The sequence below is a fragment of the Urocitellus parryii genome, chromosome 11 (genome assembly GCF_045843805.1).
Source record: "Urocitellus parryii isolate mUroPar1 chromosome 11, mUroPar1.hap1, whole genome shotgun sequence".
Taxonomy (NCBI): Eukaryota; Metazoa; Chordata; class Mammalia; order Rodentia; family Sciuridae; genus Urocitellus; species Urocitellus parryii.
This window is the reverse complement of record NC_135541.1, coordinates 25642831-25661433: the sequence shown is the minus strand read 5'-3', so window position 1 is coordinate 25661433 and position 18603 is coordinate 25642831. Positions and strand designations below refer to the sequence as shown.

At 54.6% G+C, this 18603-nt stretch overlaps 1 protein-coding gene across 3 annotated transcripts in view; it reads right to left on the bottom strand.

Moving 5' to 3' along the window:
• Kcnq4 (potassium voltage-gated channel subfamily Q member 4) overlaps positions 1-17869 on the bottom strand; it is a 52268-nt gene extending 34399 nt beyond the window's left edge. For all 3 annotated transcript variants that reach the window (XM_026412919.2, XM_077791498.1, XM_026412918.2), the window contains exon 1: positions 17556-17869. In XM_026412919.2, the coding sequence (XP_026268704.2) occupies positions 17556-17869 (314 nt within the window). The remainder of the gene's footprint in view (positions 1-17555) is intronic.
• Between the last annotated feature and the right edge of the window lie 734 nt (positions 17870-18603).

Sequence of the window (18603 nt, the reverse complement as noted above, 5' to 3'; positions counted from 1 at the left end):
CCCTAATACCAAAAATAAAGAAAGAAACCAAGGCCAGGAAGGTCTTTGTAAGGGGCTGAAAGTCCATCTGGAGTGAGTAGAGAGAACCAGGTGCTGGGCATTGGGCCCCTCCCTATGGCTCAGTGTCTAGAGAAGCAAGTGCTGACCAAGGGTTGCTGGAGCAAATGAATGGTAATGGGGAGAATTCCTGTACCCAAGACACCAGGGACCCAGCTCAGACATAGATAGCTAGAGGGTAGGCACTAGGGATAGACACAGTTCTGGTCCTCTGGCCCCCATAAATCAAGCTATGAATGCAGGGACTTTATTTATTTATTAATATTTGGTACCAGGGATTGAACTCAGGGGCACTTGACTACTGAGCCATATCCCCAGCCCTATTTTGTATTTTATTTAGAGACAGGGCTTCACTGAATCGCTTAGCGCCTCGCCCGTTGCTGATCCTCCTGTCTCAGCCTCCCGAGCTGCTGGGATTACATGCGAGCACCACCGTGCCTGGCCAGGGACTATATCTTGTTCACACTCTCTCCAACACCTAGAACAAGGCTTGGTGCAATGTAGGCCCTCACTTAATATTTACTGAGTGATAAAATGAATAAATGAATGAAAGAGGATCCAGTCAGACAGGGAAAGCTTCCTGGACAACTGAGGTGTCCTGACTGGTCTACTATTTGAAGGGATCTACTTTGAGGAAGGGAGTGAGGGTGATGTGCTCTTTTTTCCAACCTGGAGACTCAGGGCAGTGGAATGGCAGGAGTCAAGACAGAGGAGATAGGAGGTATGATCCCAGAGGGTAGAGTAGATCGCCTCTTTTTCCTAAGCCTCCACTTCCCACTCCTGGCCAGAACAGACTCAGCCCCATTCTCCCTCCAGCTGCCCAGTTAACTGCCTACAGGAATCCAGCGCTCAGCCTAGCCCCAGCCCATGTTGCCTCACAGTCTGGATGCCCCTCCTCCTCTGACAATCCTACAGTCGCTTCTGTTCCCATCTAAACCCAAGCTCCTGAGCCCAGCCTTGGAGGCTGTAAGCACCCTAAGAATCAGCCACACTCCTTCCCTGTCCCCTGAACATTTCCATGTTGGTGACTTCTGCGCCCTTCTATCCCAAGAATCCCTGTTCTGCTTTGGGAAGAAAAGCTGTTCCAGCCCCAGGTTAGTATTCCAGGGCCCCTCTGGGCACTCTTGAGACCCCCTTGTCACTCTCTGACAAGCTGTGTGCTGAAACTGTTTCTACCTCTGTCCACTCTCATCTCACCCCCTCATTGAGATCCATCCTCTAGGGCAGGACCAGTCTGACTCTTGCACGTTCCGCAGGCTAGCCCAAGTGGATACTCAGAACAATATCTGAGGAGTGAACAGAAGACCCAGGTTGCCAGGACCTTGAGCCTCAGTGACTTAGACCTTGACCCTGTCTTCCGAAGCCTGAGGGTTCTGGGAAGGCTGTCTTAGGGACGCTGCTGAGGTGGGCAGGTAGAGGGGAGAGTTGACGCAAACTTGCCACTAACACTGGCAGGGAAGGGAATGAGTACAAATGGAGACCCACATACTATAAGTCTAAATACTTAAAAGTTTAAATCAAGTTAACAAGGTATTCAATAAAATATGTTCTATCCTTCCTGACACATGCACCTGCAAAACAATCTGGAAGTTTGAATTTAAATTCCTAGATTCCTTGGAGTCCCAGGCTGCTTGAAACCTGGCATGAAAAGGATAGCCAGGGGGCTGGGGATGTGGCTCAAGCGGTAGTGCGCTCGCCTGGCATGCCTGAGGCCAGGGTTCGATCCTCAGCACCACATACAAACAAAGATGTTGTGTCCGCCAAATACTAAAAAATAAATATTAAAATTCTCTCTCTCTCTCTCATTCTCTCTCACTCTTTCTTTAAAAAAAAAAAAAAAAAGAAAAGGACAGCCAGGCCCTGCTACCTTCTGATCCACGGCATGCCCCCATCTCCTCCCACAATGGGCCCATCTCTCCTTAGGAGGGGCCTTGGGTACACACCTGTGGATGCCCCAGCCTGTTCATTCAGGTTCCATCTACACTCACTGTAAATCAACTACCTTCAGGCTCACACACCAGCAGCTCTGACTCAGTGTTCTAGATCAAGGAGGGCCACATGCAGACTCCAGGTTAATACATAGGGCCACACAGGCTGAGTGGGCAGAATTCTGGACCCCCTCCCAGATCAGCCCTACTGTGGTGTGCTTTATCTATGTGCTATGCTTGTGTACCAGGTTTTATTTCAAGGACTAGATCTACTGATTAAAACAGATTGAAGCCAGGCATGGAGGCACACACCTGTAATCCCAGCAACTCAGGAGGCTGAGGCAGGAGGATTGAAAGTTCCAGGTCAGCCTCAGCAACTTAGTGAGGCCCTATCTCAAAATGAAAAATAAAGAAGGTGGGGATGTGGCTCAGTGGTTAAGCAACCCTGGATTCAATCCCCAGTACAAACAAACAAACAATAAATAAATAAATTGAATTGAAATTTTTGCTCTAATCTAGACCCTCCTTCCCACTGAACACAGAGAGAAATTGGAAGTGGCCAAGTCATGTAGACCATTAGAAGAAACCCAAGGCTCAGTCCCAGGGCTCCGGCCTCTCTCCTAGGCCTTGGCCTCTCAGAGCTACCCAAGGCCTGGGAACATGCTTCTGATCAACAAGACCCAGAGCCTCCAAAGGGACAGGCTGTAGAGATTGGTGCCCAGTTCCTGGTGGGGTATAAGCAGGCCTGCTACTGGGGCCTCCCTCCTTGCTCAGGTCTCCCAGCTCAGAGGGTGGATTGAGGAGCCAGATCAGGCCAGAGAAGGAGAGGGAGTCCTGGTATAAATAACCCGTGGGGGGCCGGGATGTTTGGGCCCATCTCCCAGGCTACGACAGTGTTTACTGCCCGACAGGGGTTGGGGGGGGCATGGCCCACACATTTGCCTCCCTGACTTGTAGCCAAATTTCTGCAGGAAGGGGTAGCCCAGGATTAGCCCCAAACACTTCATCTCTGCACCCCAACTAATCTTCTGCCCTAACATAGGTCCTAAACCTCCCTGACAATGCCCCCATGCTCCGGCCCCAAATGCCGCATAACACGGCACCTCCATCAGCCCCAGCATTTTCCCCCATGATTCCCAATTCTGCCCAAATGGTGGGAGGGTGGGGAGCATGAGAAGGGCAGAGAAGGCCCCAAGCAGAGAGCTGGGTGTATGCCAGGGATCTGAACTAGGGCCACTGGGCACAGTGCAGGGACAAACCTCTCCCACGGCCCTGGCCAAGACAGAGGGAAGGCTGCAGCTCAGGATTAGGAGACTCCAAATCCCTCTCCCCAGCCCTGGGCGCATCCCATGCCTGTCATGTGAGGAGCATTAGATAGTCAGATCCCACAGTGGGAAGGGCTGGCAGGTGCCCCTGTGGTCATTCCACAGGCAGTCCCCCCACCCCGCCCCCCGGCAAGCCAGGCCCAGCAAAAGAACGTTTGGTGCAGGAGGGCAAGGGCGAAGGTCTCCTCTTCCACAGGGCAGCAGCTGCAGCCAGGCTGATCATGGGCACAGGGTGAGCTGAGTTCCAGCCAGGAGGCCAGCCCGGCCCATTACACACACACACACACACACACACACACACGCACACACAGCCCCTGCCCAGCTGCCGCATGGGTTTTGCTTGTGATACCAGCTGATTTACATGGGGAGCACAGACTCAAATTGGAGCTGTGTCCATCAAGGGTCTGGGTAGACACCTGGACACCTGGGGCTTCTGCTACATCTCAGTCACTTCTCAGCTGAATGACCTCAGGAAAGTCACTTCTACCTTCAGGGCCTTGTGTGTAGAATGGTGTAATAGCTCCTCCAGGGCTGTTACAGGAATTCAGTGGGATGCACTGAACACACAATAATTATACTCCACAACAGGCCAGGTATGCTTTAAAGCACCTTTGTGGAGCCAGGCATAGTGGCCCATGCCTGTAATTCCAGCAACTCAGGACGCTGAGGCAGGAGGATAGCAAGTCTGAAGCTAGTTTCTATAACTTAGTGAGACCCTGTCTCAAATTAAAAATAAAATGGGCTAGGGATGTAGCTCAGTGGTAGAGTGCCCCTGGATTCAATCCACAGTATTGCAAACAATAAACATAAAATGCTTTGTGGACTATCAAGTGGGAGAGAGGACCTCCTTCCCAATATAAGGGAAAAATTTGGACCCAGAGTCTAAGACTCAGAGAAGTTAAGAAACCTATCCAGGGGCTGGGGATGTGGCTCAAGCGGTAGCGCGCTCGCCTGGCATGCGTGCGGCCCGGGTTCGATCCTCAGCACCACATACCAACAAAGATGTTGTGTCTGCCAAAAACTAAAAAATAAAGATTAAAAAAAATTCTCTCTCTTAAAAAAAAAAAAAAAAAGAAAGAAAGAAACCTATCTAGGACCACCCAGAGGGTACTTGGGCCCAGGTCAACTTTGGTGAGGTTCTGCAGAAAGGTGGGCATTGTTTATCATTGTTGGGGACAACTGAGACCGAGGGTTCTGATTTGGGTTCCACCACTGACCTGAGTTTATTTAGTTCCTGTCCAGTTTGCAGCCTCAGCTTCCCCATCAGTAGACTGTGGGGGCTGACTGAGACCAGTTATTTGCATACCCTTGAGAAGAAAAGAGAGAGAGAAGCTGGAACTGATCAGCTACCCAGGCCCTGCCCCCTCTCCAGAGTACCCACCATCATCTGGGCCAAATCCTTGTGTGCTCCCATGAGGCAGTTTTCTAGAGACCCCCAAAGACCCCAAACCCATATTTCCAGACTCTCTTTCTAGATAGCCTCAGGGCCCTCACCTACCCTCCCTGCTTCCAAGGCACCCCTGCTCAGCACACATGCCTCCCCCTACCCCCACCCCCCCACTCGGGTTTGCATAAGCTGCAGAGCTTTCCCTACAGGCAAAGTCCCAGGGCTTCTGGCCAGGTTGAGGCTGGCAGGCCCTGGGCAGGGTCAGTGGACAGCTGTGGAGGAGGCACTCAGAGGGCTGGCCCTGGGGGAAAGGAAGAGGAAAAGGAGGCCCAGTGCAATGGCTTCCCCTGGGGGCTCCTTGCCAAAAGACCTCCCTCCACCATCTTCCTCACGGTCCAAGACAGGAGTTTACAAAATACAAATCTGCCCAAGTCCACCCACCTCCAGTTCCAGGAAGGTGCTGCTCTTCAGCCTGGCACTGTCCCCACCAACCCAGGCCTGCTAGCATTCCAGCCTCTTCCTGGACACCCCCGCGTCCTCTAGGCTTCCACTCGGCTGACTTCTTGTTGTCCTTTGCAAATGCCATGTTCAGCCTCACTTCTGGGTCTCCGCCTGGGCTAGTCACTGTGTCCGGAACACTGCTCCCTGCTTCTCCTCTCCTGGCTGACTCCCATCCCTCTCGTCCCTCCTATCACAATATAAGCCTCTTCCTCTGGGAAAGCTTCCCTGCTGTGCCCACTTTAGGGCTGTGTGCAGCTTTAGGGCTGCTCTGTGCAGGGCTCCTGCAGGACTCTGTACAGTAGCACTTACCCCCCTGCCTGGTAATTGCCCACCTCTGGGCCTCCTTGTTCCCCAGGGGAGGGTCTGATTCACTGCTCTGTCCCCAGCATAAAGCATAAGGTCTGCCTCGAGAGACTACCAGTGAAGTTTCCCAAATGAGAGCAAGTGTAGAACAAGTTCCCAGTATAGAACAGGGTAGGAGCAGGACTTGCACTTGAAGGCTGCAGGCAATGGGATAAGTGCCACTAGAACTGGAGTTCTGAGGTCTGAGTCCCGACAAGTGCTACCTACACCCAGGCAAGTTACTTAACTAACATCTTTGTGCCTCAACTCCCTCATCTGGAAAAAGGGGCCCAACAACAGGGTTGTTGAGAGACCAAGTGAGAGAAGGCATGGCAAGTTCCGGAGCAGCAGCTGGCCCTTGGTAAGTGCTCAATAAACACTTGCTATTAATATCTTTATTATTATTAAGAGCAAAGCAGAGGAGGAGGCTGAGCCCCAGAGAGGGAGGTGACTGCTGGAAGACACCCAGCAGGACTGTGCCTCTTGTTTCCCCACTCCAAGCCCCGGCCATAACATGCACTAGGGGCGCCCCACCCCCACTGCAGCTCTGCAAATGCTCCCACCCTGGCCCAGCACAGGGTCTCTGCGCACTCAGGCTTTCAGGGCACTCTGTCGTCTGGACTGAGACCAGAGAGCGTTCACCACCTCCTGCCACCTACGGTCTGTGACAAGGCACGTGCTTAACCTGCACACTGCAGTGTCCTCTTGTAGATTACAGGGATAATGACAATACCTACCTCATAGGGCTCTTGAAGTACATTGTGAGAAATATTTAGCACAATACCTGCTATAGATTAGACTATGACTCTTATTACTAAATGCCAGACTCCGTGCTGAGAACTCTGAGCCTGGCTCCTGGGAAGTGCATTATTTTCCCAGAGTTCCCCAGGCCTCAGCCCAAAGTGTATCTCTGAGCTGCCATCCAGGGCTCCTGAGGAAAAGAATCGCGCCAGGCTGAGTGACCTGCTCTTACAGGGCCTAATACTCCCCTCAAGGTCTCTTCCTCAAGGTTCAAACAGTGCAGGCAAGTGAGGGCTCAGGAGAAGTGGCAGCCCAGGATGGGAAAATAAAATATTAAAACAAGTCAGGTGTGATGGCCCATGCCTATAATCTCCGTGTCTCGGGAGGCCGAGGCAGGAGGATCACGAGTTCAAAGCCAGCCTCAGCAAAAGCAAGGCACTAAGCAATTCAGTGAGACCCTGTCTCTAAAAAAATACAAAAGTGGGCTGGAGATGTGGCTTAGTAGCCAAAGGCCCCTGAGTTCAATCCCCAGTACCAAATATATATGTATTAAATATATATATTATATGAGGCTGGGGTTGTGGCTCAGAGATAAAGTGCTCACCTGCAAGAGGTATTGGGTTCGATGCTCAGCACCACATGAAAATAAAATAAAGATATTGTGTCCACCTATAACTAAAAAATAAATATGAAAAAGAAATATACTATACTATATATATTATATATATATTAAATATATATATTTAATATATATATATAATAGATATATAATATATAAAATATATATATATAATATACTATATATATTAAAACTGACACACACACACACACACACACACACACACACACACCATTCTTCAGAGCACTTTGTAATTTACCAAGCACTTGGTACAGGAGGCAGCCCTGTGAGGTGGGCAGGTGGAGATCATAACTGTACTTCTATGTGGAAGGAAGTTGGTGCCTCAGAGAGGTTGATTCACCTGCCTAGAATTACACAGTCTCCAGGAAGCAGGTGCAGGCACCAAACCCAACCTGCTGATTCCTGATCCAGTGCTCCTGATTTTGGCTGGCCCTGCCCCCGAAGTCCAATCTTGGAAAAGAGCCCAGGGCTGGTCCTGGGAGGCAGGGCCTGAGGCTCCTCTGTCCCCCTAATCCTTCCATCTACCCCAGAATACTCCCTATTCTGGCCCTCCAGCTAGGAGGGAAGGCGCCCAGACTCAGGGATTTCACGCACTGGTAAAATTTCCAAAAACACTCAGGGGACTGCTTAAGGTTGTCAACTTTTTATTTTGCCAAGTAAGGACATTTAACCAAAAAAAAAAAAAAAAAAAAAAAAAAATTCCCAGCCCATCATTTCATAAAAGAAAAGACATAATCTCAGATCCAAAGACAGTCCTTTAAATGGAATAAATTTAGATTTATGAAAAAGTCACCACATTGTTCTTATTATCCTCAGTTTTGCCTTAGGCCACTGAAAACCACCCCAGCGTGCTGATGTGTCTGAGAACCCTCTGGAGCCTGGGCTTGGGAGTCATAAGCCCACAAGATATGGGTTCAAATCCTGGCTCTACCACAGACAAGCTGTACAACTTGGCCCATCATTTCCCTTCTCTGAGCCTTAGTTTCCTACCTGCAAAGTGGGATCATCAATAGTGCTGCCACATAATGGGGACTGGAAGAACTAGATGACCTGGAGTTTGCTTGCTCAGACAGAGCTCAGTCAAGGGCTGGTTCCTATTCAGTGTCCCTGCCCTGGCCCATCCTTCCTATAGCTCCCCACTGCCCACAGGATAAGGCCCATCTCCATAACCCAACGATCAAGGTCAAGCCCTGAGGGCCCTGGATACCCCAGAGACTGCGATCCTGGGCAGAGGGACTTTGAAGCCCCATCTCAAAACCTTTGCTCTAACTGTTCCTTCCACCTAGAGCACACACTCTTGGGATAAAATGGCAAGAATTTTCAGCACACAGAGGACCAAGGTGTCCTTTCTCCACTTCTTTCCAGTCGGCAAACACCCTTCTCCTTACAACTGGCCTCAAGGCCACCGTCCTTCCTGCATTCCTTTCCAACCATGTGCCATGTAGGGGGCTCAGACTCTCCCCTTCCCCCCCATGGCTCAGTGTGGAAAAACCAAGAACACATGGGGTACAGTGAGCTGAGAACCCTCAGTTGAGCCTGGGGTAAGGAGTGCCTCCCAAGAACTGGGAACATGCAGGAGGGACAGAGGTCAGCCTGATGAGGAGGCAGGTGGGAGAAGGGAGGGAGCCGCAGGCAGAGGGAAAGCACCACACGTTCGAACGCAGAGGGCTCGGGAGTCACTGTCACGGGCTGGAATTCTGACTGGGTCACGGACAAGATGTATAACTCGCTGGGCCTTATTTCCCTTCTCTGAGACTCAGGTTCCTCTCAGCAAAATGGGAACGATAATAGTGCCTGTCACTATAATAGTGGCTTGGGAGGAGCAAAGAGTGCTCGCTGAAGGGATCCTGCCTTGGACGCTGCTGTGGGGGTGTCACCGTCAGGTGCAGCGAGGAAGGAGGGCAGGTTTGGAGGGGGATGCTGGGTTTCAGATGCTCAGGGGAGATGCTCAGAGGTGGCAACACAGGAGCCTCAGGGATGACACTGTGGAGAGGGAGGCTGTCCTCAGGGAGTTGAACCCCGCGACATCAGGGGTTCAACTCCCTGCTGACAGAGCCAGGGAAGCAGGCCAGGGAAGATGGGGGAAGTCTGCACCTATAGGAAGGGCCCCAGGGGCTGGGGTGGAGCTCAGTGGTAGGGTACTAGCATGCCCAAGGCCCTGGGTCCACCGGGCACAAGAAAGAAAGGAAGGAAGGGAAAGGAAGAAAGGGAAGGAGGAAAGGAGAGAAAAAGAGTACAGGAAGGGGCCCAGACCCCGCTGTTGGGGAAGCAGCAGGGTATAGGTAATTCCCGGCTCCCAGGAGCCTCTTTCTCAGATTGAACCCGGCCTCTGCCAGTTATCAGCCATGTTGACCTTGGTAAGTCATTTAACTTCTTTATACCTTAATCCTCTTACGTGTAAAACAGGCTAATGTGGATTTTTTTTAAAAGATAAAAAGCATGGGAAGCCAAGGCTGGGTGGCACGCGCGCATAATCCCAGCTACTTGGGAGGCTGAGGCAGGAGGATTGCGAGAGCCCCATCTGAACGATTTAGTGAGATCCTGTCTCAAAATAAAATAAAAAAGGGCTGGATATAGTTCAGAGGTAGAGAACTTGCCTAGCATGTGTAAGGTCCTGGGTTCAATCCCCAATATTGAGGGAAAAACACCTTCCGGCATCCCCAGGTGGCACTGCCCTCCCTCTGCAGGGTCTCGGGTCACACACTCTCCTCCCACCAGACTGCCACCATCCCCAAGGTTAAAATTCAGATGAGAGAATGACCTGGGGGGTGTTCCCTCCTTGTGGAGGACAGAGGCAGAGTTCCTGCGCCCCACCCCCCTCACACACACTGTAGAGTATAACTCCCACCTCCTGAGCTGTGTCCTCAGTCATCCGCTTGCTCCTCCCGGCCTCAGTTTCCACATCTGAGAAATGAAGTCCTGTATCTGCTCAGACATGAGGCCTCTGCTCTGGTAGCGGGGATTGGAGGACGGAAGAAAAGCCTATTTCTGACCTGCTGGTTCTGCCCCCAGGGGAGGACTCCCCCCCCCCCCCCGGCCTGCACCCCCATTATGCCCAGGGACTGATCCCTCCAGTAGAGGGTGGCAGTCAGGCCAAATGGGCAGGAGCAGAGGCGCCAGGGATTGTGCTGACAAAGCTGTTCCTTCCTCCCTCCTTCTCTCCCTACCCTTCCCCTCCCAGGGGAGGGCCAAACCCAGCAAAAAATAAACCCAAAGACAGTGACCTGGACGAGCCTGAGGCTCCCAGGGAGGAGCAGCAAGGAAGGAAGGGTGGGAAGAGATGCAAGCCTGCCACCTGCCTCCCCCAATTCAAAAGCCAGTGGTTCCTGATCCGATCCCTCCTTCATGTTGGGCTCAGAAGGAACAGGCATCTCCCCTCCACCCTCCACAATGTGGAGGAGGGGTGACACTCCTCTGCTTGATGGGGACATAGAGTGAATCTTGTCAGGCCCTACTAGCAGGGGTCTACAAGTTTTGGAAAGAATACTCCCAGGGAATCTCATTCTATCTCTTGGTTATTGGACAGCCCTTTCTGATACCTGACCTCCATCCCTTTGGTGTCAGTGGGAACCATGCTCCATTTAGCTCCAGCAAGCTTTCTCCATCCCATCTGCCTGGCCTAGGTATCTGAGAAGTCAGGAAGAGTTTTGTCCCAAGATTTTCTTTCAGCGCCTAGAGACCACACTCTGTCCACTGTTTCTCTGGGAGGAAAGGAAAAGGAAAGAAGGGCCAAGTTCCCGGCTCCAGTGCCTCCCTCCCTCAGGCGCTGCCCCTGGATTTCCAATTAGTCTGCTGCCTGGGGCTGCCCCTCCTGTTCCTCACTCCCCTTCCCTACCCACTCCCCACAGCCAGGTGCCAACCTCCAGGTACACAGATCCTATCCGGGGAACAAAGCTGCCCAGAGAGCCTAGAATCCTGGGGAGCTCTTTGGGTGCCCCAGGAGTCTGATCAGTACCTTCTTTCCAGCCCCTCAGAGCCCCCCACACTGGGGGCAAGCAACCTCCCTGGTTCCCCTGTAAGTGCTACCCTGTCCTCTGATGGGTCCCCAGGCAAGGCACTGGAATATAAGCCCCCACCCACTACAAAATCCCAGGTCCTGAATCAGCAGTTCCTGTCACTCATCCAGCATGGCTCTGTGCTCTGCAGCCCTAAGTGAGTGACCCACTTTCCTGTCAAGCCCATTTTATAGAAGAGGACAGTGAGGCTCAGGGATAAGGGTAGAGTGCAGGGCACCTTCCCAGGGAATGTGAGACAGATCTCTACATCTCTTTTGGATTCTCTGCCCTCATTCCCAGACAGCACTGGATCAGGAGAGAGCGGGAGATGGCCTGCCTCTCTCAGGGGCCCAGGGCTCGCTCTCTGGGGATCCCTGGGGCCAGGCTAGCTGCCAGGGTTTGACCATGATGCCCAAACTTCAGCTGCAAAATGGCACTCTGGTACACACAGACACACTCACGCCTACACACGTGGCCCTCAAGCCTCTAAAAGAGGAGGCAGCAGAGGTCAGTCCTCCGGTCGGCTCCACGGACTCCTCACAGTGGGCTCCTGCTCCCTCCGATCCTGCCCTGGTCCCCACACCTGGCACAGTGTTGATGCTCTTCAACTACATTTGTCAAGTGAAAGAAGAAGCAAATCTATGTGTGTCCTAGGGCCCCAGGTTGGAGTCCTGGTGCCTCCATTATCTAGGGGTGTAGGCAAGCAGGTGACGTCCCCTCACCCAGACTCACTTTCCTCAGGCAGGAAGTGAGGATGATGGTGCCCACCGGACATAGTGGCTGGGAGAATGAAATAAGAGAACGCCATTAAAAGGCTCCGATGGAGGCTTGGTGGCACACGCCTGTAGTCCCCACCACTGAGGACGCTGAGACAGGAGGATCACTTGAGCCCAGGAGTCAGCCTGGGCAACACAGCAAGACCCCATCTCTCCCCCCACCACTTCTCTCTCTCTCTCTCTCACCAACTCACACAAGGTTCAGATGGGCCTGGTAGATGCTCCACAGAAGGCCACAAAGACAACCATCAGGCTGTCCACTGAGAGCCACTCACACGGTGACACCGGCAAATGCAGCTCCTACTCTCCTACGCTCACTGTGCGGTGCCAAGGACACTGGTCAGTCAGACCTCTCCCCACAGGCAGAAAAAGATGACAATAAAAACATTATTATAATAATCGCAATGACATCAATGGCTCAAGACTGTCCCCAGCACAGCGGCACATTGCTACCTGTCCTCCAGCCCTGACAGGCCTAGAAGCAGGCATTATTTCCAGTTTTCAGATGAGAAAACTGAAGCTCAGAACAGGTGAAGTAACTGAGCGAGGACACAGGACTGCTGAGGGCAGAAGCAGAACTGAACTCAGATCGGTCAGACTGGTGCCAGGCTCTTACCTCCCTGTGGGACAGGCTCCGGGAAAATGAACGGTGCCCCATCTCCCCACCCTGGACCCTCAACTCTCACACTAGGGGCTGCCCCAGGTCAGACACTCAGAATTCCCTGTTGAGCCCCAGGGCCCACCAGAGGATCTAACCTGCCCCCAGAACTGCATGGGCAGAGCACGGGTGACAGGGAGGGACAGTGAGGGGGGGGAGGGGACACCTCAGGCTGCTGAGGGAGTCTGGAAGCCCCCTGCACAGCTCCTCTGGGGGCAGACCTAGGCTGCAGAGCCTCCTCTCCCTGCTCCCAGGCACTTTCAGAGTCTTTGATGGCTCCGAGAACCTTAAATTAATCACCCACTCAAAGTGCTACCATCAGCCCAAGAATAACCACTCCTGAAGCACTCCTGGCTCCAAAACTCCAAGGTTACTGCCTTCTGCAGCAACGGGAATTGAAGTCAGACATCCAGCAGGGTTTCCTCAATGGAAGAAAGGAATGTACTATGGAGTTGGGGTGGGTAGGCGGACAACGAAGGTTCTAGTAGGACCCCCAAAGGAGAATCAGGAAGGACAGAGCAAAGGGGTGCACAGAAGAGGCAGGTGACCTAGGAATAGGAGGGTCTCTCCACTCTCCCCCTCCTTAGAAAGGCCAAAAAAGAGATTGGGGCTTAAAAAAAAAAAAGGCAGCACAAAAAAATGTGGGTCACCCTCCAAGAGCTTCCCGATCACAAGGTAAAGTTCCTGGAGTCTTCTCTTATGGGCTGGGATGAGGAACTTTGCTGTCTGAAGTCCTGGTGTGGGAGGCAGCGGCCTGGGTTCCTGGCAGGGTCCTACCACTGCCTCAGTAGATGTGGCCTTGGAGGAGTGTGGGTCCCTTTCAGAGCCTTGGTGTACCCTATAGTACACCACAGGGTTGAAGGGAAGGTGCTTGGGGACCCTCCAGGGGTAGCGCAGGCCAGCAAAGTTCTAGAAAGCCAGCTATCTTGCTCCTACACCATCCTGTGGCTGCCCTCTGACATAGACGCACAAATAAGCACAGATCATAGGTGCCCTCTGCTGCGGCCATAGCTAGATAAAGACAAACCTCCAGGCAGGGGTCCAGCTCCAATCAGCCCAGGGGTCTGGGCTGGGGCCACAGGCCCAGCATGGGTGCCTAGGAAGTGAGCGTAAAGGTACAGGCTGTGCATTAGATTCCTTTCCCTTGGTTGTGTGCTGCATGTCCATTTGCAATATGCATGGACATGCGTGTCGAGGTTGCAGCAAGCATGCAGGAGACATTCAGGTGAGCACATGGCAGGAATTTATGTATACAAAAAGAGTGCCCCTGCATTGGGTGCTACTGGGCAGTTTCTATTCAATTCCACAAAATCCTATCGCTGCTCCCACCCGCTCCCCCAGTCCCATCTGTGTGCTGGGTGCTGAGGACAGACGGACAACACAGGAATGCTGCTCCCAGGGTTCCTGCAGCAGAGGGCCAGCTGGGCCTGAGATGCAGAGGACAGCAGCTCCGAGTCCCACCAGCTCTGGGCTGGGGCACTCTCTCTGGGCAACCTCTCCTGAATCTGTTTTCTTGTCTGTCACATGGGGAGAACAGCAGCCACCTGGTGAGGCTGTGAAGGATACAGGGAGAGTGATTTAAGAGAACGTAGCACAGTGCCTGGCACACAGTGGGTGCTGCCACCCAGCTGGAAATTTTAGTTCAAACTCCAAGGGTGCACTGGATGGCCACAGGGAGCAGAAGGAGCAGTCCTGACAGGGAGTCAGGCATCCTGGGGTCTGGCCCTCGCATCTGCCACCAATGGACCATGTGACTTTGGTCTCTAGAGCCTTAGTTTTCTTGGAAGCAAAATGGGGCTGTCAAAATATGAAGATGGACCTGGCAGGGAAGCCTGGGGCTAGGGGTGCCCTTTGCTGGGATTATTTCCAGCCCAGGAGATGTTCTTTCTCAGACGATCAGGGTGGAAGTTTGGGGGCTCCAGAGTTAAAAGCCTGAGAACCCCAGGAACTGCTGCCACCTCCTCCCCTCCCCATTCCCACAGTTTCTGACCCCAGGGACAAGGCTGAGGGAGGATGTTTACAGAGCAGTAAACCTTCACATAGAGAAAGTTCGCTGGGCAGCTGGGGGCTGGGAGCAGCAGGCAGTGTCTCACAGAGGCTTGGGAAGCATGGTGGGCAGTGGGGCCTTGCTCTATAGCAGCCAGTTCCAGCCCTCAGATTTCAAGGGAGGGCGGTGTGGCCTTTGAGAGGGCTCTGAAAGGGGTGAGCTTCTCCATCCCCAAGGCTCAGAAAGCAGGATGGACAGTGATGGGTATTTTGTACCAAGAGCAAGGCCCAGGAAGGGCTGAGGAGCTCAGGGGCTGGGGCGCAGGGTGGAGAAGTGGGCTTGGTGGCAGGACCAAGGACTGAAGAGAAAGGAAGAGCCCCAGGGCCCAGCCACCCCTCATTCTGGATCTCAACAAGAACTCCGGAGTTGGCACTTCTCACTTCCCAGAGCAGCGGCTGCTGAGAGGAGAGGCCGAATCAGGCTTGTCCTCTGGGCAATCCCCCAGGCCCAGGTGCCAGGAAAGGTTCAGCTTGTGCAAAGGGGCCAGGCTGCCAGGTGTGAGACAGGTGTCCCAGCAACCCTTCCGGAGCCTTCTCTTCCAGATTCTTCTGAGCATCCCTCTCGCCACTGCCTATCTCCCGGGGAAGGGGTACTAACTAACTGCACACTGGACTCTCCTCACTTGGGGAAGGGGAGGGCTAAAAGCCCAAGGGCAGGAAGCACTTCTTGGCAAAAACACACAAGACCCTGCAGTGAGTGGCTGAGAAACCCCACATCTGGAGCTCCTAATGAACAGGAGACACTTCTGTGTGGGTCCCCTCCCCCAGCCCCAATAATAACAACCATCCCTCACAATCCGACAGGCCCCTGCAGCTTACCAAGCTCTTTCCCACCCATTACCTCATCCAAGAGGGAGGCCCACAAGGTTGGGGTTTCTGTCCCCTTTGACAACCTACAGATCTAAAGCTCAGAGACCAACACAAGGTCACAGAGCACCTAAGAGGTGGGACTCCTGGCCCTCCTTGACCTCTGAGATGAATGAAGAGTTCCCGAGATCGCTAAACATCCGGACATTTTCACACCACATTTCCTCCCTGAGAGCTCTAAGAAATGCCTCAGCCTGGGCTCCTGGGGACAAGTGCTCAGGACAAGCATGCCCCTGGCCAGGGCATTCCTGGCATCCAGAAAGGGCAGGATGTGGGGCAAAGGTGTCAGCGGATTTAGCTCCTGGAGAGAAAGGAGAGGCCCTTCCAAAGGTGGTGACTACAGTGGCCGACTGAGAGGTAGATGGCAGGTCCTTTACCCCCAGTGACCCTCATGGGGTCTGAGAGGTCAGGCCTTGGGGGCTAAGGAACCCTACTCAGAGTTGACTAGCTTTCCTAGGCCCAACTATGCCTTGGAAAAGTTATCTCCCAAGAGGAGCCTATGGAGGACAATTTGTGATCTGAGTGTCTCAGCTTCCTTGGGCACCTGAGGGGGCTGCCACAATGTCACCATTTTTTTCCCCTTTGCTGAGGATCAAACCCAGGGCCTCCTGCACCCTAGGTAAGTGTTGAATTGCACCCCCAGTCCTCATGCAGTCACTCTCAATGAGCAGCTCCTGCCTCTCACACCCAAGGCCACCATCAATGAACCTCATCAATCCAACTATCTTCTGTATCAACAAACATTTATCTCAGGCCTCCCAAGGGATGGGGCTACTCTTAACTGTTGACCAAGCCTGACTTTATGTTCTGAGCAATCTCACTTCTCTGTCCCTGGCCCAGCCCTGCAGGGGTATGTGTGCACAAAGTCAAGGCTGCCACCCCCAGGCACAATGGCAGAGGGAGTTTTCTACCTCAGCCATTAAGTTCTATGGGTCCAATTCCGACTGGGCAGAAGTAGGCAAGCAGGTACTAGGGGGACAGGCAAGAAGATAGAGCAAAACACAGGTGGAAAAGGCCAGGTAGAAGAGTGGCCAGGTAGACAGGTGGAGAAACAGAAGCAGATAGAACTGGACAGGCCAATGGAAGGATGGAAGGAGACCAGCAGGAAGACTGCTGGCCAGTTAGGTGGAGAGATGAACACACAGGCCAATTCTCACACAGGTGGAAACTCAGTCTGGCAGAGGGACAGCCAGACAAGCAGAACTGCTGAACAGTCAGGTGGAGGGACAGGCAAGTGGATCACCCAGGAGACCCCAAGACCAAAGGACCCCAAGACTCTGGCAGTGGTGAGAAGGGATTAATAGCTGCACATTTTCCAGGCACATTAGGTCTCTCTTGGGCACCTCCAAGCATCCCAGAGCCAGGCCCAGCCCTTTAACTGATATCCACTGGGCCTCTCATGTTCCCTGCTGGGCCAGGCTGTCCCCCAAGACTAGTTCTGAGCTGCCAAAATTCACTCTTCACATCCAAGAGGGGTCAGTGTTTTTGAAAGTTGTAGGAGTCTGCTGAGGGGGGGGTGGGGCTCAGTGTCAGTGTTTCCAAACCAACCCCTCTCCTCTTTCTTTTTCCCCTGATGCCCAAAGCCAGGCCTGGTGCAGCGGGCCAGCAAGGCAGGCGAGCTGGGCCCAGCAAGCTGGGCAGGGCAGGGCATCTACTGCTACGGCCTGAGAAGTTGAGGATGGAGGGCAAGACTAGTGGAAAGAGATAAGTCAGACACAGCACACAGGCCTGTCTGGCCTGGGGAGACCTCCAAACACCTACAATCTGAGACCAGCCCTGGGCTGTGCTGGGGCGGGGGGTCCCCGAGAGGAGCATCTCCAAGGGGAGCCAGGTGGGAGCCCATAACAGCTACAGAGCTGGAAAAGAGGTAGCAGCAAGTGCGGGGGCCAAGAAGTCCTCCTTGTGTCTGGGACACAGGGAGTGAGAGGTGGGGAAGAGGGAAAAAGAGCCCCACATGAGTGGCTCCAGACTTGCTGAGCAGAGGGGATTAAGAAGCTGGATGTGGGGAGTACCTGAGACAGGAGCAGGAGGTGGTGATCAGGACGGAAATAAGGAGTAGAGCTGGAGGAAGGCTGAAGCCAGGGCAAGCAGGGGTCAGAGCTGGGAGATCAGGGGTTAGGGTCAGACTGGGGGTTCAAAAACCGGGCTCAGGCCTGAGAGGGAGAGGCAAGGGTCGGCCTGGGGGTAGAGGGGTAGGAGGCGGAGCCAGGGCGGGCAGGGAGTCCCCAGGGAGCCCGGCTAGTAAAGGGACAGCGCCGGGGCACGCCAAGGGGCGCGGGGTCGCAAACTCACATGAAGACGTGGTAGACGAAGGCCCAGCCGCGGGGCCGCTCCAGCACGTTGTAGACCCAGTTCTGCAGGCGACGGTAGCGCTTGTGCGCCGCGGAGGAGCGCTGGCCACAGGCGGAGCCGGAGCCAGAGCCCTGCCCAGGGAGGGGCGCGCCCGGCGGCAGGGGGCTGCCCAGGAGGCCGAGGCGGCGCGGGGAGCCGCCCCCGCCGGCCTCGCCCTGCTCGCTTTGTACCGCCGTGAGCGCCACCAGCTCGGCGCGGGGGGCGTCCCCGGGCTGGGGGCCCAGGCCGAGGCGGCGCGGGGGGGCCTCGGCCATGGGCGGCGCCGGGCGGGGGGGCCGGGGCCCGGTGCGGTCCGAGGCGGGGGCGCGCTCGGAGCGCTCAGCGGCGCATGGCTCGGACCCGGGGCCGGCGGGCGGCCCGGGCAGGCGCGGGCGGCGGGGGCTAGGGGTCGGACCGGGGCCGCGCCGGGGCCGGGGGCGGGCGCTCGGAGCCTGGGGGCCGCCGGAGCCCGCACTGACCGCCCGCTTCCCCGGCGACTGGGGCGGCTCTTTCCGACTCCAACTCTCTTATTACGCGCTCCATGCCGCTCGGCTTTCCACCTGCCGCCGGCGCGCGCTCACATGTCAGCCTCCCCCGCCCCGCCCCTCCCCCGCCGCCCCCGCCCGCCCCGCCGCCGCCTTCCCAAATCGGGAGGGAGCGAGCCAGCCAGCGAGCGCGGCCAGGCGGAGGGAGGGACCGCGCGCGGAAGGCGCGGGCAGGGCGCGCGGATCGCCGACTCCGTGGCGGGGCCGGACAGCGTGCGGGGGGCAGCGCGTGGGGCCGGGAAGCTGGGTGTGTGCAAGTGGTGTGCACCGATACGGAAGGCAATGTGGCCCTGAAGGGCGACCTAGGGTTGGGACGCCCGCTGGGTGGTTGTGGAAAGTGGGGCGTGGAGTGTGGAGTTGCGGCTGCGCTCCTGGATGGGGCATGGTGTCCTGTGGAGTTTAGCGTGCCTGAGTGGAGGATTGTCTGCTTGTGTGTGCAGAACGGGTGGCTGCAGGTCCGCGAG